The sequence below is a fragment of the Ursus maritimus genome, unplaced genomic scaffold, assembly GCF_017311325.1.
Source record: "Ursus maritimus isolate PB19 unplaced genomic scaffold, ASM1731132v1 scaffold_25, whole genome shotgun sequence".
NCBI classification, from domain to species: domain Eukaryota; kingdom Metazoa; phylum Chordata; class Mammalia; order Carnivora; family Ursidae; genus Ursus; species Ursus maritimus.
In genome coordinates this window covers 31594403-31622387 of record NW_024425008.1, presented here as the reverse complement: position 1 = coordinate 31622387, position 27985 = coordinate 31594403, and the positions used below count along the sequence as shown (strand labels likewise).

Here is a 27985-nt window from a genome sequence, read left to right as displayed (position 1 = left end):
ATCCTTGTCTACCTCTTCCCCACAAGCTCTTTCCTTATCCAGAAAGCCTGACAGCTATGCCTATTAAGTTAGTTGAACAGGGATGATAAATTTTAATCCTACTCTAGAATACAGTGTTTGAACTTAAATTCATGCCCAAGAAGATGAGGTAGGTATAAGGGGCTTCCTGACAGTGGGTAATTTTAATAGAAAATGACTTTTTACCTTGGCTTGTCCTGTCTAGTAGGATGACCCTCATTGAAAGTAGCAGCTAGGGTATCTTCTGAGGCTTTGTCATACTTTGTTCTTTCAGGGTTGCTGTCAGCACTGGACCTCGTTGAAGTCAATCCTCAGTTGGCTGCTTCAGAGGAAGAGGCCAAGGCTACAGCTAGCCTGGCAGTGGATGTGATTGCTTCAAGTTTTGGTCAGACAAGGGAGGGAGGGCACATTGTCTATGACCAACTTCCTACTCCCAGTTCACCAGACGAATCAGAAAGGGAAGAACGTGCGAGAATTTAGGAAATTTTGTGTGCTAACACGTTTGCCACAAAGGACATTCCAGAATTATGAGGCATTTGAGGAGACACATACTAAATGGTCGTCTGGGTCAATATTGCCTTAATGAGAACATCTGCGCATTCTCACAATTGTAAAGTTTCCTTTCCCTCTCCATTTTGGTGACCAATACTGTAAATTTGTGTTGTTTTTTTTTTTTCCAGTTCACAGGATATTAATATGTTGGAATACTATGTAAATTTAAAGAAGTCATAAACAGCATTTATTACGTTGGTATATCATACTGGTCTCGTTGCTGTTCCTTCACAGTTATGTGGTTCTGTCTTCCCTCCCTCCTCCCACGGTCTGGCTACACAGTGCATCCTCGAAACATTACCTCACAGCAGCACTACGCTTATTCCCCATCTCATCTCTAACACCATTCATTCACAGGGTCCACGTTCTGGTCCACAAACCCTTCCGTGTAGAAGTTCAATGCTTGTGAAAGAATTTGTAATAAACCAGGCCCCCTAGGATGGCCAGCTCCAGTAGGATGACGATGGAAAGTAGCAGCTTGTTGGTTGTCACTCTACAAAAAGCAGCAAAGTAGGAACCAGTCAGAAGTCTGGATGACCTTATTTCTTTCCATTCTTAATGCTCAGGGGTTTGACCCCCGTGGCCTAGGCTGTGAGGCAGATTGAATTTTTTTTTTGGATCACATAGCCACTCAGCAGTAAGTATATATAAGGTTCATTTAGCTGGTAAGTGACAACTTGAAAACTTTTCAATTTTAACTTAAGAATAACACTACCTCACAGAAATCTTAAAGACTGGGACAATAGATACCAACACATAAAAATGGTTTCTTGATTTTAAAATGTCTTCAAATAGTAAATTCCTCACTTTAAAAATAGCTTTACTAGGGGCACCTGGCTGGTTCAGTTGGAAGAGCATGCAACTCTTGATCTCAGGGTCGTGAGCTTGAGCCCCACACTGGCTCTAGAGATGACTTAAATGAGATTTTTTGTTTTATTTTTCGTATTTAATATACATTTTTATAAATAGCTTCTCCTAGAAAAGCTTTTTTTGGGTTTTTTTGGTTTGTTTTTTAAAGTAGGCTCCACACCCAACACGGGGCCCGAACTCACAACCCCGAGATCAAGAGTTGCATGTTCTACCAAGGGAGCCAGCCAGGTGCCCTGAAAAATACCATTTCTGAAATCACTGAATCCTATTTGAAAAAAGCAGAAATATAATACCACTAATTACTCTTCCCTTATCATTCCAAAAGGATATCTTTATAAGAGCTTCAAAAATTTACTTTTTGTTAACATAAAGAATCCAATCTCTGGTTCTCCTGTTAACTCTAAATTGAAGGCTTCCTCTTGTTTGACAAGGCATTTACCATTGTTTAGGAAAATTTCACTCCCTTACTAGTTCCATGGCTCGGTTATAGTTTTGTTTTGTGCATACTACCCACTTTAGGGTTTTTTTTAAAAAGTCAACTTTTTTGCTAACAGGACAGAACTCCCTGATAAGGGGCTGACTCCCATGAAGGACAAGTAGAGCCAAAAGCAAGTACTAAGCAGCAGCAGTCAAAAGTTTTCTAACCAAATTTATACAAATATATTTCAAGGAATATGAAGCTCTCTTATTCCCATGTGCTCTGAAAACTGTAAACTGGGATTAAGAGTGGACAAATTTCCCACTGTTCCAAGTCAGAGCAGCATATACTTTATTTTTTAAAACAGAACATAAGTGGGGGGTGAAGCAGACTCCCTGGGTTGATCCCTGCTCGATCCCAGGACCCTGACCTAAGCAGAAGGCAGACGCTTAACCGACTGAGCCACCCAGGTACCCCAGAGCAGCAAATACTTTTAACAAATGATTCTGTCCTGGGATATTTAACTAGACAAGATAATACTTTATTCTTTTTGCTTTATCAGGACCTCTGTAAGTCCTGTTTAATGTCTTAGTCACAAAATTTCTCTTAACTCTATTTTTAAAACTTACTTTCTGGACATTGAACGGAGAATCTTTCGACTTTTGCTCAAGTTTTCACTTGTGTTTACCAGCTGAGAAGAGAAAATAGCAATTATTTCCCCCTTCTAAAAGTACATACTGTGGAACTTGAATGTTCCTAAACTGACAGTGGGCATTAAAGGGTGTGTGCTGAAAAAAGTTATGATGGAGTGGTCAAACCAATGTGAATGATGGCCTCTGAGTATACAGGACAAGATCCTTTAGTACTTGACAAGTAGGCTTAGGAATTATTATATCCCAGGCTTACTGTGGGGAACTCCTGGGACCAAACTAATCCTTCACCTTAGCTACTCAAAACAGAAAGAGGCTTCAAGTGTACCTCGCCAGTAACTGTGAGGCAACTTCAGATTTGAATTTCATCAGCCAAACTCCAGGGGAGCCTCCTGAGGTTTTGTTTTCGTTGGCTGGTGGATTACCACTTTTAGGATCTGGTTCTTTTTTCTTTACCCCTCTTACAGACACATTGAATTGCGAGTCATTCTTTTAAAAGCTTTTTAAAAAATTACGTTTTGGTTGCCTGTAATATCTAGGGGATATTTCAACAGATGCCACCTGCCATCTGTACTCATTCCCCTGGGGCCACAAGTAAGTTGATCTCTCAGCTCATTCCTTGGCTTTTAAATTCAACCAATCCACCTGATGTGTTCAAAAGTCAAAAACCACACAGTCGGTAAGGAAGCTGCCTTCTCCACAGTTTACCTTGAATTTAGTAGTTGTGAATTTTTAAAGAATGAAGAATTGCAGCTCTTTGGATATATGAGAAAATCTCCAATCCCCACATGGAGGAAGTCAACCAAGTCTTATGGCGAGTATCTGTTGTTCAATTTGTATTTGCCTCATAACGTTAATATTCTACTGGCAAATTGTACTATTTTTAAAATTCCTATGGAATTTTTTAAATTTTTAAAATTTCCATATATTCCTAAAATATATGGAAAGGGAGAAACGAGGTGTTTTTCAGAGGCCCTTAATAGAGTTATTTGGCCTAAGTTATTTCCCATTTTCTTCCCACAGTCATCTAGCTTACCTTGGGTAACAAAAAAGTTATAGTCCAGGAGCAAACCTCTAAATTGTCAGCAGTACTATTTTACAACCTGTGGAAAATAGCCTTGGCTCTAAAGGACAAAAAAACTAGGACTGTTGAAGTAAATGGTGCTCTTATAAGAACAGCATAATATCCTACTAGATATGAAAAAAAATCTCAGGTTGGTAATCTAGGAATTAAAGGATGCAGTGGCTACAATCTTCCACGAATGCAGAAACTGGGTTTCTTCAGTCTTTTTTTTTTTTTTTTGGCCTCTACGACCTCTAAATCCAAGGGGTAAAGTTACTTTCAAGAGAAGTCTCTCAGCTGAGAAAAGTTTAAGCATCTAAGAGGTCCTAACCCTGAATTCTGAACTGCCGTAGTTTCTGGCAGTGGCAAGGCATCAGGATATAAGGGGCCCACCTACGTCCCCCTATCCGCTCAGACTTACTCTACTCTTCGTACGTTCCAACTGGTCACGTTGCTCCCCCAGCTCTTCTATGATTTCTGAGCCAATCTGGTCAGTCTCTGTGGCAATCCGGTGAGAACGCTCAATACTCTGGGTGGCCCGGTTCAGGCTGTCAGTGCCTTGCAGAAGCAATGCCCTTTGAGACTGTAGCCGGTTCTGACAGGAGCATGGAAGGGAAATATTAGACATCTTCCATTATAAATTCATTGCCAGCACATTCCCTGTGACCCTCCCGATGTAAGAAGGGATACAGTGTGTGCAGTAATTTTCATTACTTTTAAGACTTTGAAGATGCTAACCAACTATAAGATTAGAATTACCAATACAAGATCGCAGACCTCTTATGGCACTGCTTGGTACACTTAAGTGAGACAAGAGAATTAAAAACGTCAGAGCATTTGCCCTGTGTTCTTAATGAATTTGAACTGATTCCATGTGCTGTCTGAACTAACAACTTCTGAGGCAGTGGCCCAGATCTGGGGTGCAGGAGCTACCCGAATATGCATTTAGCCTACAACTGTTGACAGGGCAACAAACCAACCAACTAAACTCCACAGTCTAGATTACTTCACTGAAGACTTCCACCTGATTGGTACTGAGGATTGAGGGACCCTGACATGAATAAGCTATTCATTTGCAGCACATACAGAAATCACTTAGAAGTCTGAAACACTATCACATTTTGGAAAACACTTAAGTGGTTACAGTCTTGGAAACCCAAAAAGAATTTCACCTCAGGCCAAACAAAACTCTGAAGTTGCCACACTGGTGACTGCTCTCAGGGGCCAAGTAAGCTGCCCTAATTTCCCAAGTGCCCTAATTTTCTAAATCCCTGCCAAAGTTTTACTTCACCCATAATCTCAAGCACAGAAGGCGTGATAACGGAAGTGGCCTTTGTCAGCCAGAATTAACCACTGACAAATGGGTACAGTTAAGTTCTTCACTATTCAAAGCACTCACACACACACACACACTCAGAAAGGGATTGGTTCACAGGGCCTATTACCAAACCGGTGACTACTAGCACTAGATACCACCATCAAGAAACCAAAATATTGAGTTTCCAGGTAAGTCACAAGTCTTTTCATATACAGTATACAGACCAGTGGATGATGGAACCACTGAATGACACTGAAATAAACCAACCCCAGTTACTTTAGCTTAAAAGAAGCAGGAATAAGGCTTTTTAAAAATAAAAGACGGGGATTTTTTAACTGATTAGAGTGAAGAGCAGGAAAAACATATAAAATGTAAGATCATATATATCAACCCCAGGTTTGGAACAATAATGCCACTGAAGGTGGTATGTGTATCTAAACTGTCCTTATAATTTCTGAAACTAGTAACTTTAAAGCAAATTATTGTTTGGCTTTACCTCCCCTTTTTTGTTTTTGTTTTTTGGTAACAAATACCCAAAGTCACTTTATACCTCTCATCTTACTTGAACAAGCTTCACCTGCCTGCCTTTTCCCAGTTTCTCTCCACAACTGAATTTTGAAAAGTTTATATCATTCTCTCTAGTTTTGACATCAGCAGTGTCAGGCCAGTATCATCTGAATGTCTTTTGAACCATTATCAGGATGCATCATGAAACAGGATGGTTTAACACTGCACTATTAGCCTTTCTACATACATGAGTCCATACTTGTGGGCTCCTGTCCATTTCTCTCCCACGCTACTTGCCGGGCCACTTGCCAGGCCATTTCTACTTTGTACAGTGGAGTATAATACCAAATGCAACGCATTACATTTAATCTTTGTGAACTTGTATTCCTTTATCCAGCTTCCCTAGTTTCAGAATATAGATTTTCAATTTGTCAGTCTAATTTTTATAAATCAGAATACTGGAGTCTAGAAAGGCAGTCTGGCTAACCTTCCATTACAATAGAATGAGCCGTTAGGTCCCTCCTGAGAAGCATCCTGTCTTCTCTACTATGTCTCCACTGTTGGGCCATCTTAATATAAATGTAAAGGAAAGCTTGGGTTAATGTGTAACAATACCCTGGATAAATTAAAAACCTAACTGAATTTTTTGAGCATATGTGAAAAACTGGATCAATGGGTCAGAATACCAAGTCCGCATACAATAAGAACAGGTAACACTTGTGTTCCTCTGCTAAATACCAAGCACTATTTTATAAAAGACATGAAGAAATCTAAAGTAGCATGGTTTGGAAAGATGTGCATTAGATACAGTAGAGGTGCTTACCCAAGAGGAGAAGGTGAGCTGGCTGCAGGAAACAGGAGGGGAGAAGAGTCTACTGTGCACTGATAACATAAATTGCACTCTACAACATGGCTAATTTTTGTGCCACAAGCCCTTAAGCAGAAAAAAACAGCTGAAGCTTACCAAATGCTCATTCTCTACAGCATATAAGCCATATTTCATGTCTCCTCGGCCCCCAGGTGTGGCTGTCAAAGGTATGCTTCTCACTTCTCGATGGAGTTTGGCAAGGTCCTTCCGGTAGGTTCGAAGCTTAGACATCATAGGGTTATGGAAAGATAGAGGTGCATAACGTAGTTCCTCTTCCATCTCTGCCAGCTAGGAGGGCAGAAAGTAGTGAGCAGATGGGCTGGGGTTTTTTCCTCTCTCATCTGGGCGTATGCCTAGCTTGGACTAATCAAACCACAAACAACTGCAAGTAAGTACTCGACCACATGTTCCACGAAGGCAGGGATCACATGTGACATGCTGACCTTGTTTCTCTGAGTGCCTGCCACAGCGCCTAGCATGCAGAGGATAGGCATTCAAAAAGTATGTGATGAATAAGTGAAAAAAACTAACAAGCACCTTATTTCCTATTAAACATTTTTATATACATTATCTCATTTAATCCTCATTTAATCTTTGCTGTCCTGAATAAGGTAAGAGATGCTACTTTTATTTCCTATATAAGAATTGAAGAAATCTGCTCAAGATTATACAAATCTTCAAATTCCCTTTTTGGTGTATCAAATTTTTGATTTGTTATGGTTCAAGTGCTATCATGAGCACTTAACTGATAGGGGTATGGCATCGAGGTTCTTCCTTCCTCCTCTTTCTGAAAATCAGTCATTTGTCTCCATGTCCTAGATAACCAGGGGTCCAAATCAGATTTCCATTTTATTGGGTAAGTAAAATGTAACACCCAGACATGTCCATAAGAGGTCATGAATTATTTTCATCCGCCTGGGATGGCCAGAGTTGGATTGGTTAATTTTGCTAATGTCTTTGTAGAGGTCTTTTAAAACAGAAGGGAATGTGGCTACAACTGCTTCTGAGGTACATTTTTTTGTGACTTAACAAGTTTAACAAAGAAGAATAGCTGATTTTAACGGCCAGCTTTTATTTTTGAGACAGAGAGAAACAGAATGTGGGGGAGAGGGAGAGAGAGAATCCCAAGCAGGCTCCATGCCCAGCACGAGCCAACTGGGACTCGATCCCATGACCCTGAGATCATGACCTGAGCCGAAATCAAGAGTCGGACACCCAACTAAGCCACCCAGGCACCCCAATAGCCAGCTTTTTAAATGAAATTTTATTTTTTATTTTTCTAAAGATTTTATTCATTTGAGAGAGAGAGAGAGAGAGAGAGAGAGAACATAAGCAGGAGGAGTGGCAGAGAGAGAGGGAGAAGCAGACTCCCTACTGAGCAGGGAGCCTCGCATAGGGCTTGATTCCAGACCCTGAGATCATGACCTGAGCCAGAGGCTGATGCTTAACTGCTTGAGCCACCCAGGTGCTCCCAATTTTATTTTTTTTTTAAAGATTTATTCATTTTAGAGAGCAGGCATGGGGGGAGCAGAGGGAGAGAATCTTCAAGCAGACCCCCCACTGAGTACGAGCCTGATGCAGTCCAGTCCCATGATCCATGAGATCATGACCCCAAATGAAACCAAGGGTCAGATGCTTAACGAACTGAGCCACCCAGGTCCCCCTAAATGAAATTTTAAAAGATCACCCACGTTAAGGTTTGACAATGCCCTTACTACTCATATCAGGAATGTATTATATCAAAGACTCAGTTTAAGAGAGTATCCAAGCTTTATCCATTTGTGTTTGTCAAACTCCCTCATCACTCACCCCATCAACTGCCCTCATTTAGTAAGAAATAACCAAAATCAAGACCAACAGACAGGAACAGTTAATCTGCGATCAGGTAATAAGCGTTACTTCTGGAAAAGACTAACTCCAGGTAGAAGAAGTAAGGATTTGCTCCCTGTTCTCACCGTTTCATTTGCTTCCTGTTGCTTTTCATCAAAATCTCTGATCAGCTTCTTCTTCTCTTCTGGAAAAGACAGACAAGTTTCAAGTGCTCAGTCCTGTTTTCATATATTTGTAGAGGTCATTTCCTCTGCTTAGAATAAACTGCCCAACCCTCCCCTGATGGGGCTAGTCGTACTTAATCATCTCTAAAATAAAATACTTAACATTTTTTACTTTTTTTTTTTAAAGAGAGCGAGCTCAAGTACACGTGAGCTGGGGTGGGGTGAGGAGAAGGGGGGGAGAGGAGGGGGAAGGAGGGGTGAGGGGGAGAGGAGGGGGAAGGAGGGGTGAGGGGGAGAGGAAGAGAGGGAGAGAGAGAGAGAGACTCTTAAGCAGATTCCACACCCAGCATGAGCATGATGTGGGGTGGATCCGGATCTCACAGTCCTGAGATTATGACCTGAGCCGAAATCACGAGTCAAAAGCTTAACCAACTGAGCCACCCGGACACCCCTAAAAAGCATTTAGAAATGTACTGGAACTTGTTATCACAATGATGGGGGAGGGGAGAGGGTGGGTATTATGAATGGCATTTAGTGCCCAGGGAACAAAAATATCCATGCTTGGGACACTCTTGCGTGACAATTATCTGGCCCCAAAGGTCAGTATTATCCTACTAAGAAACACTACAGGCCTAAGTCAATTGCTGTTGATTGATTTTCCCCTAAGGGGTCAGGAGCACCTTCATCAATAAGAATGTTTAGGAATGCTGACTCTGAAATCCCTGTCCCCACTTTTACCTCCACTGTGAAACACTTCTCCATATTAATCTTTATCCACCGCTTTTCTGCAAAACAAATTCAAAATTCACCTCTGCTTGCTAGGGAGAGTGCATGGTATGGTACATATTTCTTGGCCATACCCACTCGCAGTAATATGTAAAACAACGCAAATACCACTGACTCACAGTGAGAAAGTCATTCCCCTTTCAATTCTGTTTCAATCGTTTTTGCATCTTGTCATTTTGTCTTTATATGCTTAACCAACTAGTATGTCTTTAATACTTAAAAATTATTAATTTCTTCTTTAAACAAAAATAGAATAGGCTTCAGCTGCCAAGCAGTAACATTTAACTAAAACGGCATCGTATTGCCTCCACTGTATTTTGCTGATCGTTTAGATTTGAAAGATTTTCCACCTAACAGATTTTTATGTATATGTATACATACATATGTATATATACATGTATGTGTGTATATATGTATATATGTGTGTATATATGTATATATGGGTATACACACACACACACACATATATATATATATAAAATTCCATCCAAAAACAGTTCAATACACATTCCTTGCAAGTGCACATGGAAAATTCTCCCCGACAGATCACACATTAGGCCACAAAACAACTCTCAATAAATTTTAAAAAACTGAAATTGTATCATTCATCTTTTCTTTTTTCTTTTTAAGATTTTATTTATTTATTTGACAGAGAGAGAGAGACAGCTAGAGAGGGAACACAAGCAGGGGGAGTGGGGGAGGGAGAAGCAGGCTTCCTGCCGAGCAGGGAACCCAATGCAGGGCTTGATCCCAGGACCCTGGGATCATGACCTGAGCTGAAGGCAAACGCTTAACCGACTGAGCCACCTAGGTGCCCCTCATTCATCTTTTCTGACACAATGTACGAAACCAGAAATCAATCACAGAAAAAATCTGGAAAGGACACTTATATGGAGGCCAAATAACATGCTACTAAACAATGAATGGGTCATGCAAGAAATCAAAAGAAGACATCAAAAAAATGAAGACACAAGCATTGGCGAGGATGTGGAGACAAAGGAACCCTCATGCACTGTTGGTGGGAATGCAAACTGGTGCAGCCACTGTGGGAAACAGTATGGAGCTTCCTCAAAAAGTTAAGAATAGAACTACCTTATGACCCAGGAAATCAACTACTATTTGCCCAAAGAAAACAGAAACCTGATTCAAAAAGATATATGCACCCCTAGGTTTATTGCAGTGTTATTTACACTAGCCAAGAAACATGGAAACAATCCAAGTGTCCATCTCAGATGAATGGATAAGATGTCACACATTCACTGGCATATTACTCAGCCATAAAAAAAGGAATGAAATCTTGCCATTTGCAACAACATGGATGGATCTAGAGGGTATAATGCTAAGTGAAATAAGTCAGTTGGAGAAAGATTTATACCGTATGATTTCACTCATATGTGGAAGAAACAAAAACAAACAGAAAAAAAAGAGACAAACAGATGCTTAAATATAGAGAACAAACTGGTCATTTCCAGAGGGGAGGAAGAAGGGGGATGGGGAAAATAGGTGAAGGGGATTAAGAGTACACATCATGATGAGCAGTAAGTAATATAAAGAATTGTTGAATCACTATATTGTACAGCTCAAACTAATACAACACTGTATGTTGACTATACTGGAATAAAAAAAAAATGCATGGAGACCAATGAAACACAATGGTCCAAAATTGCTGGGATGCAGCAAAAACAGTTCTAAGAGGGAAGTTTATAGCAGTACAGGCCTACCTCAGGAAATAAGAAAACTCTCAAAGAAATACCCTAACGTTACACCTAAAGGAGCCAGGGAAAGAACAAAGACCAAAGCCAGCAAAAGGAAGGAAATAATAAAGATCAGCACAGAAATAAATGAAATAGAGGTAAAAACAAACCCAAACAAAACCCCCAAAACAAGAGAGTGCCTTACACCCAAAGGAGCTAGAAAAAGAACAAGAAACAAAACCTAAAATCAGCAAAAGGAAGGAAATAATAAAGATTAAAGCAGAAATAAATGATATAGAAACAAAAACCAGATCAATGAAACCAGGAGCTGGTTCTATGAAAAAAAAAAATTAATTAAACTGATAAACCTCTACACAGACTTAACAAGACAAAAAGAGAAAGGACTCAAAATCCCAATGAGAGAGGTGAATGAACAACCAACACCAGAGATATACAATTATGAGAATATTATGAAAAACTACATGCCAAAAAACTGTAAAACCTAGAAGAAATGGATAAATTCCTAGAAACATATAAATTACCAAAACTGAAACAGGAGGAAATAAAAAATTTGAACAGACTGATTACCAGCAAAGAACCTGAATCAGTAATCAGTAATCAGTAATCAAGAAACTCCCAAAGAACAAAAGTCCAGGGCAAGATAGCTTCACAGGTGAATTCTACCTAACATTTACAGAATAGTTAATACTTATTCTTCTCAAACTATTCCAAAAAAATAGAAAAGGAAGGAAAACTTCCAAATCCATTCTAATTCAGCATTACCCTGATATTTAAATCAGATAAGGACACAACAATAAAAAAACTATAAACCAACTACAGGCCAATATCCCTGAAGAACATAGATGTAAAAATCCTCAACAAAATACTAGCAAACCAAATCTAACAACACATTTAAAAAGTTATTCATCACAATCAAGTGGGATTTATTCCAGGGATTCAAGGATGGTTCAATACCTGTAAATGAATCGTGATATATTACATCAATAAGAGAAAGGATTTAAAAAACCATATGATCACCGTAGATGCAGAAAAAGCATCTGACAAAGTACATCTGTTCATGATAAAAACTCTCAACAATGTAGGTTTAGAGAGAACATACCTCAACATAATAAAGACCATATAAGAAAAACCCACAGCTAACATCAGACTTAATGGTGAAAACTGAGAGCTTTTCCTTCAAGATCAGGAACAAGACAAAGATGTCCACTCTTAGCACTTTTATTCAACAAAGTACTGGAAGTTTTAGTTGTAGGATTCAGACAAAATAAAATAAAAGGCATAAAAATTGGTAGGGAAGAAGTAAAACATTCCCTATTTGCAGATGACATGATTCTATATACAGAAAACCCTAAAGACTCCACCAAAAAACTACCAGAATAAATGAATTCAGTAAAGTCATAGGATACAAAATTAATATACAGAAATCTGTTGCATTTCTATACACGAATAATGTAGCAGAAAGAGAAATTAAGAAAACAATCCCATTTACAATCACACCAAAAATGATAAAATACCTAGAAATAAACTTAACCAACAAGGTGAAGGCCTGTATTCTGACAACTATAAAACACTGATAAAAGAAACTGAACCTGACAGAAACAAATGGAAAGATATTCCATGCTCATGGATTGGAAGAACAAATATTGTTAAAATGTCCATACTACCTAAAGCAATCTACAAATTTAATGCAGTCCCTATCAAAATACCAACAGCATTTTTTCAAAAAACTAGAACAAATAACACTAAAATCTGTATAGAACCACAAAAGACCCTGAGTAGCCAAAGCAATCTTGAGAAAGAACAACAAAGCTGGAGGTATCACAATCCCAGATTTCAAGATATACTACAAAGCTACAGTAATAAAATAGTGTGGTACTGGCACAAAAATGGACACATAGATTAATGGAACAGAAGAAAGAAAGAAGAAAAGACAAACCCGTGTTTATATGATCAATTAATCTACAACAAATGAGGCACGTCTCTTCAACAAATGGTGCTGGGAAAACTAGACAGCTACATGCAACTGAAACTGAACCCCTTTCCTACACCATACACATAAATAATAGATGAAAGACCTAAATGCGAGACCTGAAACTATGAAACTCCTAGAAGAAAACATAAGCATAATTTCTTTTACATCAGCCACAAAAACATTTTTCTAGTATGTTTTCTCAGGCAAGTGAAACAAAAGCAAAATGAAATTATTGGGACCACAACAAAAGAAAAAGCTTTCACACAGCAAAGTAAACCATCAACAAAACAAAAAGGCAATCTACTGAATGGGAGAAGATATCTGCAAATGATATATCCAATAGGGGTTAATATCCAAACTATATAAAGAACTTTTCTAACTCAACACCAAAAAACCAAATAATTCAATTAAAAAATGGGCAGAGGATCTGAATAAACATTTTTCTAAAGAAGACCTACAGATGGCCAACAGACACATGAAAAGATACTCAACATCACTAATCATCAGGGATTTGTAAATCAAAACCACAATGAGATATCACCTTACACCTGTCAGAATGGCTAAAATCAAAAACACAAGAAACAAGTGTTGGCAAGGATGTGGAGAAACAGAAATCCTCATGCACTGTAGGTGGGAATGCAAACTGGCACAGCCCCAGTGGAAAACAGTATGGAGTTTCCCCAAAACATTTTTATAATCACCATATGATCCAGTAATTCCACTACTGGGTATATACCCCAAAACAACAAAAACACTAATTTGAACAGATATATGCGTCCCTGCGTTTACTGTAATATTATTTACAATAACCAAGATATAGAAGCAACCCAAGTGTCCACCTATAGATAAATGGATTAAGATGTGGGGTGTGTGTTATATGTATATGTATATACAAAATGGAATATTATTAACCCATAAAAAGAAAAAAGAATGAGCTCTTAGCATTTGCGACAACACGATGGATCCAGAGGGCATAATGTTAAGTGAAATAAGTAAGAAAACAAAAGACAAATATCTTATGATTTCTTTATTTTTTTTTTAAAGATTTTATTTATTTATTTATTTGAGAGAGAGCACACGAACGACCAGGAGGGAGGGTGGGGGAAAGGAAGAAGCAGACTCCCTGCTGAGCAGGGGGGGGCGGGGGCTCAATCCCTGGACCCAGGGATCATGACCCGAGCCAAAGGCAGACGCTTAACCCACTGAGCCACCCAGGTACCCTCACAAATATGATTTTACTCATATTTTGGAATTTAAGAAACAAATGAACAAAATAAAAAAGAGACAAAGACAAAGACCAGAGATTCTTAAATACAGAGAAGAAACTGATGGCTGCTAGAGGGGAGGGAGACAGGAGGATGGGTAAAATAGATAAAGGGGATTAAGTGCTCTTGACAAGCACTGAATAACATACAGAATTATTGAATCATTATATTGTATACTAATACAACACTGTTATGTTAATTATACATCAAAAAAAGCCAAAATAAAAATAAATTTTAAAAAACTAGAGTGCTTTCGTGGCTCAGTCGGTTAAGCGTCTGCCTTTGGCTCAGGTCATGATCCCGCGGTCCTGGGATCAAGCCTTGAGTTGGGCTCCCTGCTCAAAGGAGAGCCTGCTTCTCCCTCTCCCTCTACAGACCCCCTGCTTGTGCTCATGCTCTCTCTCTGTCCAATAAAATAAAAATCTTAAAAAAAAAATTAAGCTAAGTAGCAATTTCTGGAGAATTGAAATTTATATAAACACTCAAATACTTCAAACTAAAAAAAAAGATTTTCCATTTAAAGTGGTAATGTAAAATTTCCTTTTAAAATAACTATATATTAAGTAAATGTATTTTATAAGTTGATATAGAGAAAACCATTAAGTAACAGTAAACATGGTACTTGGACAAGGCAAAAATGATGAAGGGAGTAACTGGCATGATATCATCTGGAAAACATTTGTGTAAGAGGGAACCGCTGGTGAGAAAAGGGGGTTAGATTTTGGACCTTTCCTTGGGGTTGACTCAACATGTAACCCTGGATAATAATTCATCTCTTTGGGACCTGACCTCCTTCCTTAGTTATAAAACAGGAGGCAGGTCATCCCTTCATATGTAACAAGCAAAAATTAGCCCTACTTATGAGCAGTTTGAGTTCTAAAAATGTGTGTATCCAAATGAATATTCTCTCTGAAAATCTACATATAATCAACCTACTTATTACCAAGAAGTTACCACTGCTTACATTGTTTTTTTGAGTTCACCTTTTGGAATTACCTTTACAATCTAGGGATACAGTCATTTTTTTTTTTATTTTGGTAAAATTTATATTTTTGACCATTTTGCCCATGTTTAAGTATACAGCTAAGTGGCAGTAAGTACGTTCACACTGTTGTGCAAGCATCAACACTACCCCATCTCCAGAACCTTTTCGCCACCCAAACTGAAACTCCATACCCAATGAAAACTAATCCTCCACTTCCTATTCCCCCAGATTCTGGCAACCACCATTTTACTCTCTGTATCTATGAATTTGATTAGGGTAGGTATCTCCTAGAAGAGGATTCATAAAATATTTGTCCTTTTATGTCTGGCTTATTTCACTTAGCATGATGTCCTCAAGGTTCATCCACGCTGTATCATGTGTATGTGGACATGGTCTTTTAAAGCTATATTATTTTTCATTCATTGTGACTCCTAAATACAAGCCAGCACTTCATCAACTGAAAGAAGAGCAATTTTACTCAATGCCAAAGAAAACAGCTGAGTTGGGCTTATGGAGGGATGGCATGTGGGTATTCAATATGCTGTTCTCAGATTTTCTTGCCTAATTTTCCTTACCCTGGTTTTCATCTTTGCATCAGAACGCAATCCCATATAAGATGTAATACACTGTAATGCTTTATATGGATTTACATTTTGTTAATTACAACAGCATCTATCATGTCAGTTGTCTGCTGCTTTCTAAGTGATCATGACCCATTCTGGATGTGTACATTCTATATTTGCAACTGGAGATCAAGCTCCTCCAGAAGAGGGAATTACTTTTTCTTTTATAAATCCCATAGCTTCTAGAACTCTAAACCTGATAGGGTGTTCCTTCGATGCTACCACTGCCCGCAAGAGCAAATGACAATGCACCCTTTACTATACCTCCTTCATTGTTATGTGACATTCCCTTAAGACACACAAGACGCTCCAAGTGAACTATTTCTCACTCTACACCACTCACAAAACCGAGAGGTTTTGTTTTAAATAGGAGAAAGTGACCATGACAAATGACCTGCATCTTGACCATCCACGGTGTAACTGAAGCACAAAAGCAGCTGTCATTATCCCTGAGTAGTGTTTTCAGCCATGAGCAGTGAAATAATATCTGCAGTCAAGAATGGCTACTTCCATGGAGAGAGATCATGTTACTCTGTAACAATCTGTCACTGAGTGTCACCACTCCTCCGAATAGGCACATCTCCACACTCGAAACACGCTCAAGAAATATTCTACCTATTCTAGCTTTGATTTTTCTACAACTGTTGGTCATAAAGTTTCCTTCTTTAGTCCTCCTTTGCTAAAGATAGGAAAATCTGCATTTTTAAGAGGCTAACTCTAGAATGATTCAAAGAATGTGGTTACGTAAATAAGAGTAGGGGGCAAAGAATGGCTCACAGAATCTTGATCCTTTCACTAACTTCTCTCCATGATTCTGTTACTCAGTTGTTTTGGAATGGGGATACCCTACTCTCTCCCTAATTTCATAAGGCATACCTTCTCTGAGGAGTGCTCTACAGCCTGTATACTTTTACAAGAAATACGCTCCCTTTGAAAACAATTTTAAGAATTTCACCACATTATGAGATCCTTTATGGAATCCTAAGGTTTAAAAAAAAAAAGCCTCTGAAATTCTCCCTTCTGATGATGAAGCCAGGGAGGAAGATAGTTAAAGGTTCAAAAGAGGCTGAACTCTACCCAACTGAGAGGTATCAGTAGGTGCTGCTTCTTTTTTTTTTTAAAGATATTATTTATTTATTTGACAGAGAGAGACAGCCAGCGAGAGAGGGAACACAAGCAGGGGGAGCGGGAGAGGAAGAAGCAGGCTCCCAGCGGAGAAGCCTGATATGGGGCTCGATCCCAGAACTCCGGGATCACGCCCTGAGCCGAAGGCAGACGCTTAATGACTGAGCCACCCAGGTGCCCCAGTAGGTGCTTCTTTATACTTTAGTCTCAGAATTGTGAAATTGATGAATGTTAAGAGTGGAAATGGATCTCAGAGATGATCTAATGGAACCTTCTCATTTTACAGTTGAGGAAACTAGAGCCTGGAGAAACTGCCTTTCTCAAGGTCATAGGAGGAGCAAATGTGTGGTGATAACTAGTTCTAGAATGCAAGTCTCCTGACTCCTAATCCAAGGCTTCTGTACATTATAGCACTGAGGGGCATTTTTGTGCTCCCAGGGAATAGTCATCAGCAACAGGTAAAATCTGTTCAGACCTTTTAATTTTTTAGTTAGAGTTAACACCACAGTTAACTACAAAATTGCAGAACTGTGTACTGAGTAGAATGGGCACCAAAAATAAGAGTGAGCCATTTCAAACACTATCCCCCACCCCATATGCCTTCCTGAATCAGTCACATGGAAGTGACTCACTCTGAGACTAACTGGTAAATTGCGTGGATGGCGGCACCATGAAAGAGTCAGCTCTGAAATAGCTAGAGAAAGCCTACCTTAATGTTTAACTAAAGTGGCAGTCTCTCTTCCTTATGAGTGATTTGATTTACCAACCCAAGAATGACTAACCTTGACCCATTAGAGCTATGGAAATAACCAGTTTCGCCAGGATCATGTAGTTAATTTGTTTTTGGCGCCCCACTGTGGCATTTCTAGGACCTACAGCCTCTATTTGTAGACCACAGTAGTTTACCTATCTCAAACTATATGGAAGGTAAAAGCACAGGCGTACCCTGGAGATAGTGTGGGTGTGGTTCCAGACCACCACAGTGAATAACACAATAAAGCAAGTCAAATGAATTTTTGGTTTCTCCATGCATATAAAAGCTATGTTTACACTACGCTGTACTCTATTAAGTGTGAGATAGCATTATGTCTTAAAAAATGTGCATACCTTAACTTACAAATACTTTATAGCTGAAAATACAGTTTCACTGAGTCGTCATCTTTTCATTGGTAGAGGGTCTCGTCTGGATGCTGATGGCTGCTGACTCATCAGGGTGGTGGCTGCTGGCCGTCCAGGTGGCTGTGGCAATCTCTTAAAATAAGACAACAATGAAATTTGCTGCACCGATGGACGACTCCTTTCATGAACAATTTCTCAGTAGCATGTGAAGCTGTTTGATAGCATTTCACCCACGGCAGAACTTCTTTCAAAACTGGAGTCAATCACTTCATATCCTGCACTGCTTTATCAACTAAGTTCACGTAATATTCTAAACCGTTTGCTGTCATTTCAACAATCTTCACAGCATCTTCACCAGGAGTAGATTTCATCTCAAGAAACCACTTTCTTTGCTCATCCATAAGCCGCTCCTCAGTTAAAGTCTGATCATGAGATCGCAGCAATTCAGTCCCATCTTCAGGCTCCACTTCTCCTTCCAGTTCTCTTGCTGTTTTCATCATATTTGTAGTTACGCACTCCACTGAAGTCTCGAACCCCTCAAAGTCAGTTAAAATCAACTTCTTCAAAACTCCCATTAAAGTTGTTATTTTTACCTCTTCCTTTGAATCATGAATGTTCTTAACCGCATCAGGAATGGTGAATCCTTTCCAGAAGGTTTTCAATTTACTATGCTCAGATCTGTCAAAGGAATCATTACCTATGGCAGATATAGACTTATGGAATGTATTTCCTTTTTTTTTTTTTTTTAAGATTTATTTATTTTGAGAGAGAGCAAGCGTGAGGGAGAGACAGGGGGAAACAGAGAATTTTTTAAAATTTATTTATTTTTATTTAAATTCAGTTAGCAGGGTGCTTGGGTGGCTCAGCTGGTTAAGCAACTGCCTTCAGCTCAGGTCATGATCCCAGAGTCCTAGGATCAAGTCTCGCATCGGGCTCCCTGGGAGCCTGCTTCTCCCTCTGCCTCTTCCCTCTGCTCATGTTGTCTCTCTCTCTCTCAAATAAATACATAAAATCTTTAAATTCAATTAACATATAATGTATTATTAGTTTCAGAGGCAGAGGTCAGTGATCCATCAGTCTTATGTAATACCCAGTGCTCATTACATCACGTGCCCTCCTTAATGTCCATCACCCAGTTACCCCATCCTATGCTTGTGTCTGAGAAGAGACAGAATTTTAAGCAGACTCTGCACTGAGCACAGAGACTGAAGCAGGGCTCGATCCCACAACCCTGAGATCACGACCTGAGCCAAAACCAAGAGTTGGACACTTAACCAACTGTGCCATCCAAGCACCCCTGTATTTCTTAAATAATAAGACTTGAAAATCAAAGTTTCTTCTTGATCCATGGGCGAAGAACGGATGTTGTGTTAGCAGGCATGAAAAACATTCATTTCATTATACTTCTCCATCAAAGAGCTCCTGGGTGACCATGTACACCATCAATGAGCAGTAATATTTTGAAGAGTCCATTCTTCTGAGCAGTAGGTCTCAACAGTGGGTTTAAAATATTCAGTAGGGGCGCCTGGGTGGCTCAGTCATTAGGCATCTGCCTTCGGCTCGGGGCGTGATCTCAGGTTCCTGGGATCGAGCCCCACATCGGGCTCCTCCACTGGGAGACTGCTTCTTCCTCTCCCACTCCCCCTGTGTTCCCTCTCTCACTGGCTGTCTGTCAAATAAATACATAAAATCTTTAAACAAAAAAAAAAAAAAAAGAAAATAAATAAAAAAATAAAAATAAAATATTTAGTAAACCATGTTGTAGACAGATGTGCTGTCACCTAGGCTCTGTTGTCCCACTCACAGAGCATGGGCAGAATAGATTTGGCATAATTCTTAAGGGCCCTAGGATTACTGGAATGGTCCATGAGCATTGGCTTCAACTTAAAGTCACCATCTACATTAGCCCCTAACAAGAGAGTCAGCCTGTCCTTTGAGGCTTCGAAGCCAGGCATTAACTTCTCCTCTCTAGCTATGAAAATTCTATATGGTTATTTTGTCTACACTGAAAATCTGTTGTTTAGTGCAGCCACCTTCATTATCTTAGCTAGATCTTCTGGATAACTTGCTGTAGCTTTTACATCAGCACGCGGGGCTTCACCCTGCACTTTGATGTTATGGCGGCGGTTTCTTTCCTTAAACCTCATGAACCAACCCCTGCTAGTTTCAGACTTTTCTTCTGCAGCTTCTTCACCTGTCTCAGGCTTCACAGAATTGAAGAGTTAGGGCCTTGCTCTGGATTAGGCTTTGACTCAAGATAAGGTTATGGCTAGTCTGATCTTAAAGCTATTTTGCTTATCATTTGTGTGTTCACTGGAGCAGCGCTTTTAATTTCCTTCAAAGCTTTTCCCTTTGCATTTACAACTTGGTTAACTCTTTGGTCAAGAGGCCCAGGTTTTTGGCCTACCTCAGCTTTCGATATGCCTTACTTACACTAAGCTTGATTGAGTCTTTGATTTAGAGTGAGAGATGTGCAACTCCTCTTTTCATTTGAACACTAAGAGGCCAGTGTAGGGTTATTAATTGGCCTAATTTAAGTTTGAAGTATTGTGAGAATGTGAGACATGAAGTGACCAAATGCTGTTGGAATAATGGTGCTAGTAAGTTTGCTCAATACAGGGTTGCTATAAATCTTCAGTTTGTAAAAAATGCAATATTTGAGAGGCACAATAAAGTGAAATGCAATAAAGTGAAGAGCAATAAAACAAGATATGTATTAGATCCCTCTAAGCCTGTTTCCTTATCTGTAAGAAAGAAATATAACAGTACTGACCTTGTAGGGTCGTCTGAAAGGGTTAAAAGATAACACACATTAATAAGCACTTAGTAAATGCTAGGCATATTAAGAGTTTCATAAATAGTAACTACCATTAACTATCCGGGAGAGAACTAAGAGCAAAAACAAAATTCACCAAAAAATATGAAGAGTGTTAGAAAAACTAATTCTCCAGTCAATGAGTAACTGGTGTTTACCAACCAGTTGCATATGATTATCCATGGTGATTATTTTTGCTGGTTCCCAAAATAATGGGGTCCCGTGGACACATACTAAAATTTGAGTGAATTACAATGGAAAGCTTTCAATAATTTTACAACACTCGTCAATACATTTGGAGCTGCCTTCAGGTGCTATGAAACCAAAACTAGAACACGATGATAGGCATTTATTGTATATCTGGATAATAATTTACAGCATTCTGAAGTACTTCAAGAGACCTTGAAGCAAAACTAAAACTAGAAATTATGGCTGTGCTTAATATATTAAATGGATTAATAATTAATCACATATGCTAACGGACTGTCATTGCATACAAACTTCCCAAAAAGGGACACATTTCATCTGTTATCCTATCCTTTGTTTTAATAGGTGTAGATACCCATTTTAAAAGTGATGAAGAGGCACCTCAGTGGCCCAGTCAGTTGGGCAAACTGACTCTTGGTTTCAGCTCAGGTCGTGATCTCCAGGTTTGTGGGATGGAGCCCCACCTTGGGCTCTGCGCTCAGCGCTGAGCTCAGCATGGAGTCTGCTTAATATGTGCGTGCACGTGGCATATTATACATAGAAAACCCTGAAAACTCCACCAAAAAAAGAGACTTAATAAACAAATTCAGTAAGCTGGAGGATACAAAATCGATATACAAAAATTGATTGCATTTCTATACACTAATAATAAACTATCAAAAGGAGAAATTAAGAAAACAAAGCCATTTACAATTGCAACAAAAAGAATAAGACACTAGGGAGCCTGCTCTCTTGCTCACTCTCTCAAATAAATAAATAAATAAATAAAATCTTAAAAAAAAAAAAAGAATAAAACACTAAATTTAACCAAGGAAGTTAAAGACATATACACTGCTCACTCTGTCAAATAAATAAATAAATAAATAAATAAAATCTTGCTTGCTCTCTCAAATAAATAAAATCTTAAAAAAAAAAAAGAATAAAACACTAAATTTAACCAAGGAAGTTAAAGACATATACACTGCTCACTCTCTCAAATAAATAAATAAATAAAATCTTGCTCACTCTCTCAAATAAATAAATAAATAAAATCTTAAAAAAAAAAAAAAAGAATAAAACACTAAATTTAACCAAGGAAGTTAAAGACATATACACTGAAATCTATAAGCCACTGGTGAAACTGAAGACACAAATCAGTGGAAAGATATTCCATGCTAATGGGTTGGAAAAACGAGTACTGTTAAAAGGTGCATACTACCCAAAGCAATCTACAGACTCTGCAATCCCTATCAAAATTCCAACAGCATTTCTCACAGAAATAAAACAATCGATTCAAAAATTTTTATGGAACCACAAAAGACCCCAATTGGAACAAAGCTGGAAGTACCACGCTTCCTGATATTACAAAGCTACAGTAAACAGAACAGTATGGTACTGGAACAAAAACAGATGCAAAAATCAATGAAACAGAATACAGAGCCCAGAAATAAACATACACACACATGGTCAATTAACTTACAATAAAGGAATCAAGAATATACAATGGGGAACTCTTAGGAAAACCCAGTCTTTCCCCTTCGTCTTTCTCTCCTGTATAGAAAAAAACCCAGTCCTTCCTCCTGTGTGTGTGTTTCTTGTGTTTCCCCTTTACTACTCATATAGAACACTTCACTTCTGGTCACCAAATGTATGGAAGTTTTTCTCCACACCAAACAATTCCCTGCAACACCAACTGGGTGTCCACGGTTCAACTCAATTCGGACACTATCTACATGAAGAAAGCAACAGATTACACAGGTTAAGGGTACAGTCTCACAAGACTGCCCCCCACTTCAAACACACACTTTAAATGTCAGTCACGAGTAGTAGGTCCCCAGGTTACCCACAACTTCTGTCCAATTTGGCTACAAATTGATGGTTCTTATGACTCTCTCCTCAGATTCAATTAACTTGTTAGATATGCTCACAGAATTCAGGGAAATGCTTACTTATAGTTACCAACTTATTAAGGGTTATGACAAAGAATACAGATGAACAAGAGATACACAGGGGGAGGTCTGGGAGGGTCCTGAGTGCAGGAGTTTCTGTTCCTGTGGAGCTGGGGTACATCACCCTGCAGGTATGGATATGTTCACCCACCGGGAAGCTCCCCGAACCCCATATACTACAGGGATTTTATGAAGGCTTCCTCACATAGGCATGATCAATTAGTAACTCCATTTTCAGCTCCTCTTCCGTCTCTGGAGGACAAGGGGTAGGGCTGAAAATCCAAACTTCTGATCATTGGTTGGTCTTTCTGGTGACCAGTCCCCATCCAGGAGGCCATTCAGAGTCATCTCATTAGAACAACAGATGCTCCTCGTGTTCTTATGACTTAGGAAATGACAAGGATTTTAGGAGCTCTGTGCAGGAACCAGGAACAGAGACCAATATATCTATATATATTTGTTACCTCACAGGAAAAGGCAATCTCTTCAATGAACAGTTTTGGGAAAACTTTACAGAAAAAATGCAAAAGAAGGGAAATGGACCACTATATTACACCATATTCAAAAATTAACTCAAAATGGACCAAAGACTTGAATGTAAGATCTGAAACCATAAAACTAGAAGAAAACACAAGAGTTCCTTGACATCAGTCTTGGTGATAATTTTTTTTTTAAAGATTATTTATTTATTTATTCAACAGAGATAGAGACAGCCAGCGAGAGAGGGAACATAAGCAGGGGGAGTGGGAGAGGAAGAAGCAGGCTCATAGCAGAGGAGCCTGATGTGGGGCTTGATCCCATAATGTCGGGATCACGCCCTGAGCCGAAGGCAGACGCTTAACCACTGTGCCACCCAGGCGCCCCTTGGTGATGATTTTTGGATTTGACAACCAAAAGGTAACAAAAGCAAAAATAAACAAGTGGGACTACATCAAACTAAAAAGCTTTTGCACAGCAGAGGAAACCACCAACAAAATAAAAAGGCAATTTACGAAATCGGAGAAAAGATTTGCAAATCATATATCTGATAATGGATTAATATCCAAAATATATAAATAATTCATACAACTCAAAAGCAAAAAAACCTCAAACAATCTGATTAAAAAATGGGTGGAAGATCTGTATAGACATTTTTCCAAAGAAGTCATACAGATGGCCAACAGTATAAGAAAAGGTACTCAACATCATAATCATCAGGGAAATGCAAATCAAATCACGAGATATTACCTCACACTTGTTAGAGGATGGCTTATCAAAAGACAAGAAATATCAAGTGTTAACAAAGATGTGGAAAAAACATAGAGCTGGTTTTTGCTTGGTTGCTTTCAAACTTGACATGAATCAGAAATCCCCTGGATGAATGTTAATACAGACTGTTAAAACAGTTGATAATTCAGTAAACCTTGGGTGGGGCCCAATAATTTGTATTTCTAAAGAGTTCCCAGATGATGCTGATGTTAGTGGTTCAGGGATCACACTTTGAAAACCACTGCTCTAGTTGAAAGGAAGACAAATAATATACTATAAACTTCAGAAATAAAGTGTCTAGTATGTTAGAAGATAATTGCTCTAGGAAAAAAGTGAAAGTAGAGCAACATAATAGCTGCATACAGAGCTGGTACTCTTATGTTTTAAATAACATATCCAATTTCCCAACAATAGTAACAATGGCTAATGGCTCTTGTCAGACAATATTCTAAGGCTTTACATATATTAACTAATTTAATCTTCACAAAACAAAATCCTTATGAAATAAATACTATGATTTACCCCCATTTTGCAGAGAGAAACTAGTTAGGTTGAAGTAAGCTGTCCAAGGTCACACAGCTACTAAGAGATGGGGATGTGAACCCAGGCAGTCTGTTTCTAGAATCCTTGCTGTTAAATATTATAGTATACTGCCTCTCAATTCACGTAATATCTTCCTCATAAATGTTATTTTTAATGGCAAGAGAAGAAATACTTTGTCAGGCTAGACTGGATATACATTATGCTCTCTATTCTATAAGCACCCTGATGTTTTCATCTACAACCCAAATAAGGCTGTTTCTTTTATATTTATCATTCACTCAAATGACCAAGTGAGAAAATGCGGACACCCTTGAATCTCTCTCTCTCTCTCTCTCACCCCCCCATGTCCAATCAGTTTGGTTAATCTCTGCCTCAGAAATCGGATTTAGCACTCTCTAGATTCCCATGTTACCCAGATAATTGCCACAAAGGCTCCTAACATGGTCCACTATATCCAGAGCCTTATGCCTCTCCTTCATCCTCTATTCAGCCACCAGCATTCTCCTTCTAAAATAAAATCTGACCATATTAGTTAGCTGCTTAAAATTCTTTACTGATTCTTCATATCAAGCCCAAATGTCTTTTCTTTCATATAGGTACTTTGTTTATCCACAACAATGATCACAATTGTATACAGAAAGATACTTGGGTAATTATTTACTTTTGACCTACAGTAAATGTTTGGTGAATATTTGATGGATGAAAGTTGAACAAATATTTGCTTTAAGTTTTCTCTTCTGCACTGTAAATTTCATAGAAGCAAAGACTATGTCTTTGACTACTGTATTTCTGCACCTAGCTCAGGGAATGCTAGGTAATAGATGCTCAATAAATATTTGACAGATAAATAACACTTTTTGTTGAGTACTTCTTACATGTCAAGTACCTTGTGAGAAACCCAAATGTCTTAATGAAACATACAGGTCCCTTCACGATCTGGCTGTGCCTCACTTTGCTCACCTACCATTATTCCCCCGCACATACCCTAAGCTCCGGTCATGGTTTTCAGTATTCAACTTTCTATTCTGTTGTTGCTTCTTCCCATTTCCTCCTTATCTGGCAAACTCCCATTCAACCCCTTATACTCAGTTCTCCTTTCTGCAAAGCCTCCCTCCCCCAACACCCAAGTAAGCCTTTTCTTTATGGTCTCAAAACTATTTTAGGACCAATCAAAACTTTGTTGTAAATTTGGTCCCATTTAAGGCAAGAACTCTTGAAATTCCTCAGGGCCCAGGACAGAGACTGATACATAATAATTCTGAAGTATTTATTGAAAACTGATTGAGTTCAATTACAGAGCATAAGTTAAATGCAAGAGCTGTGTTATGTACATTATTCAGAACCTAATAATTCATGAGGGAAATTAAAGCTCTGGAAAGCGTATGAAGTAATCTCAGAATTAGAAAAAAAGGATTCAGAGATGAGGCATTGTGTTTGCTCAGCTAAATTCAATTTATTCAACAAATACTTATTGACCAGTATGAACAAAGCAGTGAGAAGAGACAGAAAGCTGTTGAAATTCTTACTGTAACCTACAGATATGTGTACATTGTATTTACTTACCCATTAAACAACTAAGTCTGTTTCCAGCAACTATGAGTATTTTGCACTTGGGTAGATATTCGTACCTTTGTAACTGTCCTCTTTGCAGCAATGAGGAGGTTAGGCAGATGATAAAGGTGAATATAACTCAGTTTTCTATTTTTCAAAATGGAATACCCTTTTGCACTGTTTACCCTTCCAGAAATGAACACTGCAAAATTTAATTCAGCACTGAGCTGAGGAAATGGTCTATTTTTCAACTATGTAAATGAGGTACCATCACTCTCTTGTTCAATACCCTGTAGGTGCATCCCATCACGTTTAGAAAAAAGTGCGAATCTTTCATGAGGGTCTACCGGCCACACGTGATCTGGCCCCGCCTACCTCTTTTTAGCCTCATCGGCTACCATCGTCTCCTTTGCTCATTTCACACTGGCCTCCTTGCTCTTTCTAGAACCTACCAAGCTCATTTCTGCTTAAGGACCTCTGCAATGCTATTCTGTCCTCCCAAAGTTTCACATGGTTTACTTTCTTACTTCATTCAAGTCTTTGCTCAAATGCGGCCTTCTCAAAGAAGCTTTTCACAGCCACCCTATTTAATATTAAAGTCCTCCCTTCCATTCCTTTGCCCTGCATTACTTTCCTTTTAATATTTACATATTATCATCTACCCACGAGAACAAGGATTTGTAAGTCTCCTCACCACAATAATTTGCAATATTACCAGCATTCAGGAGAGGGCCTCGAACACAGTAGTCTCTCTCAATAAATACGTTTAACATTCTCTGGCATTCTCACCAGTCATTCAAGACACATGACCTCAGGAAACTCGTAGAGCAAACACTCAAGCTCTGACCCTTAAGTAAAAAACCACAAAACAAACTCTTACCAGCCTTGACATCAAGATCTATTAGTTCTAAGTGACAAAGAACCTGACAGGTCTTCCTAGAGATTTAACTGGAAAACTAACTTCTCGAGGAAATGCCTGCAGCAATCTGAATTTTGAAATCAAGGGACAGACAACAGTTTAAGCATAAAAGTTCGTAAGACGAGCACACCTAAGCCCACAATTCTGATTTTACAGACCACCTCCCCCACCCCCCCGCAACCTGATAATTTACCAACCGCAAAGTTATTTTTCCTTTGGCTTCTTAGCCCTTTTGGTGCTACGAATCCTTTGCCAGTCTGGTGAGAACTATCGACTTCTCTTGAAAATGCTTTTAATTGCATAAAACAAAATATACAGACAGTGATGAAAGAAACCAGTTTTACTGAAACACAGGGCCGCAGACTTAAGGGCTCCTATGCTCTTCTTGGCACGGTGAAAATGAGACAAGAAAATTTTGACGGCTACAGTAGGATCCAGAAGGAGACAACACTCCGAGGTTCATCCCCGAGCACCCTCAAGTGGCAGCAGGGAAATCCTGGGCGCCGAGACCCAGCCAACCCTAGGGGGCGTGTCTGAGAATGTGCATCGGAGGGGAAGAGGGACCGGGTCCAGGAGAAGGGGGGGGGGTGGCTCTTATTCCCTGGGCTCCCGCGGGGCCGAGTTCCCCACGGCTCGTCCCGCCCTCGCCTCACCTGTCCCTGCCATCCCCAGGAGCCTTTCCGGCACCCCTCGCAGGTCTTCATGGAGGCCGCGGAAGATCTCGTGAAGTTTCTCGAAATGCTCTGAGGAGGCGGCGGAGGTGGCCATGGCGCAGGCCGCACTCCAGCACCGGCCACCGAGATTTGGGGCACTGGGCCCGCTCCTACGCCGGCGGTCAGCCTCCCAGCCCCGCAGGCATCACGGCGACCGCCGCCACCGCCGCCGGGGACTAGGCGCTTCCGGGGCCGCGGCGGGGTCCTCCCGAG

General features: G+C 39.4%; 2 protein-coding genes across 4 annotated transcripts in view; one reads left to right on the top strand and one right to left on the bottom strand.

Moving 5' to 3' along the window:
* The window catches only part of ARG2 (arginase 2), a 29772-nt gene extending 28996 nt beyond the window's left edge, over positions 1-776 (top strand). For both annotated transcript variants that reach the window (XM_008700535.2, XM_008700529.2), the window contains exon 8: positions 293-776. In XM_008700535.2, the coding sequence (XP_008698757.1) occupies positions 293-498 (206 nt within the window). In that variant the 3' untranslated portion in view covers positions 499-776. The remainder of the gene's footprint in view (positions 1-292) is intronic.
* On the bottom strand, positions 731-27985 carry VTI1B (vesicle transport through interaction with t-SNAREs 1B). 2 transcript variants are annotated; one of them, XM_040641744.1, is made up of 6 exons: positions 27713-27981; positions 8220-8278; positions 6361-6552; positions 3993-4166; positions 2488-2549; positions 731-1063 (listed from the first exon to the last, which is right to left on the bottom strand). In XM_040641744.1, exons 1-6 carry the CDS (start codon positions 27825-27827, stop codon positions 967-969), a joined length of 699 nt encoding a protein of 232 aa, XP_040497678.1. In that variant the 5' UTR covers positions 27828-27981; the 3' UTR covers positions 731-966. The 2 variants fall into 2 exon arrangements, with proteins under 2 accessions (XP_040497678.1, XP_040497679.1); XM_040641745.1 differs by lacking the exon at positions 2488-2549 and having other exon boundaries at positions 27713-27985.

What these genes read in the sequence shown, in the direction of transcription:
- VTI1B (XM_040641744.1), bottom strand. Translation starts at nt 27,827, where the DNA reads ATGGCCACCTCCGCCGCCTCCTCAGAGCATTTCGAGAAACTTCACGAG. An exon ending in CTGTAGAGAATGAGCATTTG is followed by an intron (nt 4,167 to 6,360) that starts GTAAGCTTCAGC and finishes TGCTCCTGTCAG; the next exon opens with AACCGGCTACAGTCTCAAAG. An exon ending in TGGAACGTACGAAGAGTAGA is followed by an intron (nt 2,550 to 3,992) that starts GTAAGTCTGAGC and finishes TTCTCTTCTCAG; the next exon opens with CTGGTAAACACAAGTGAAAA.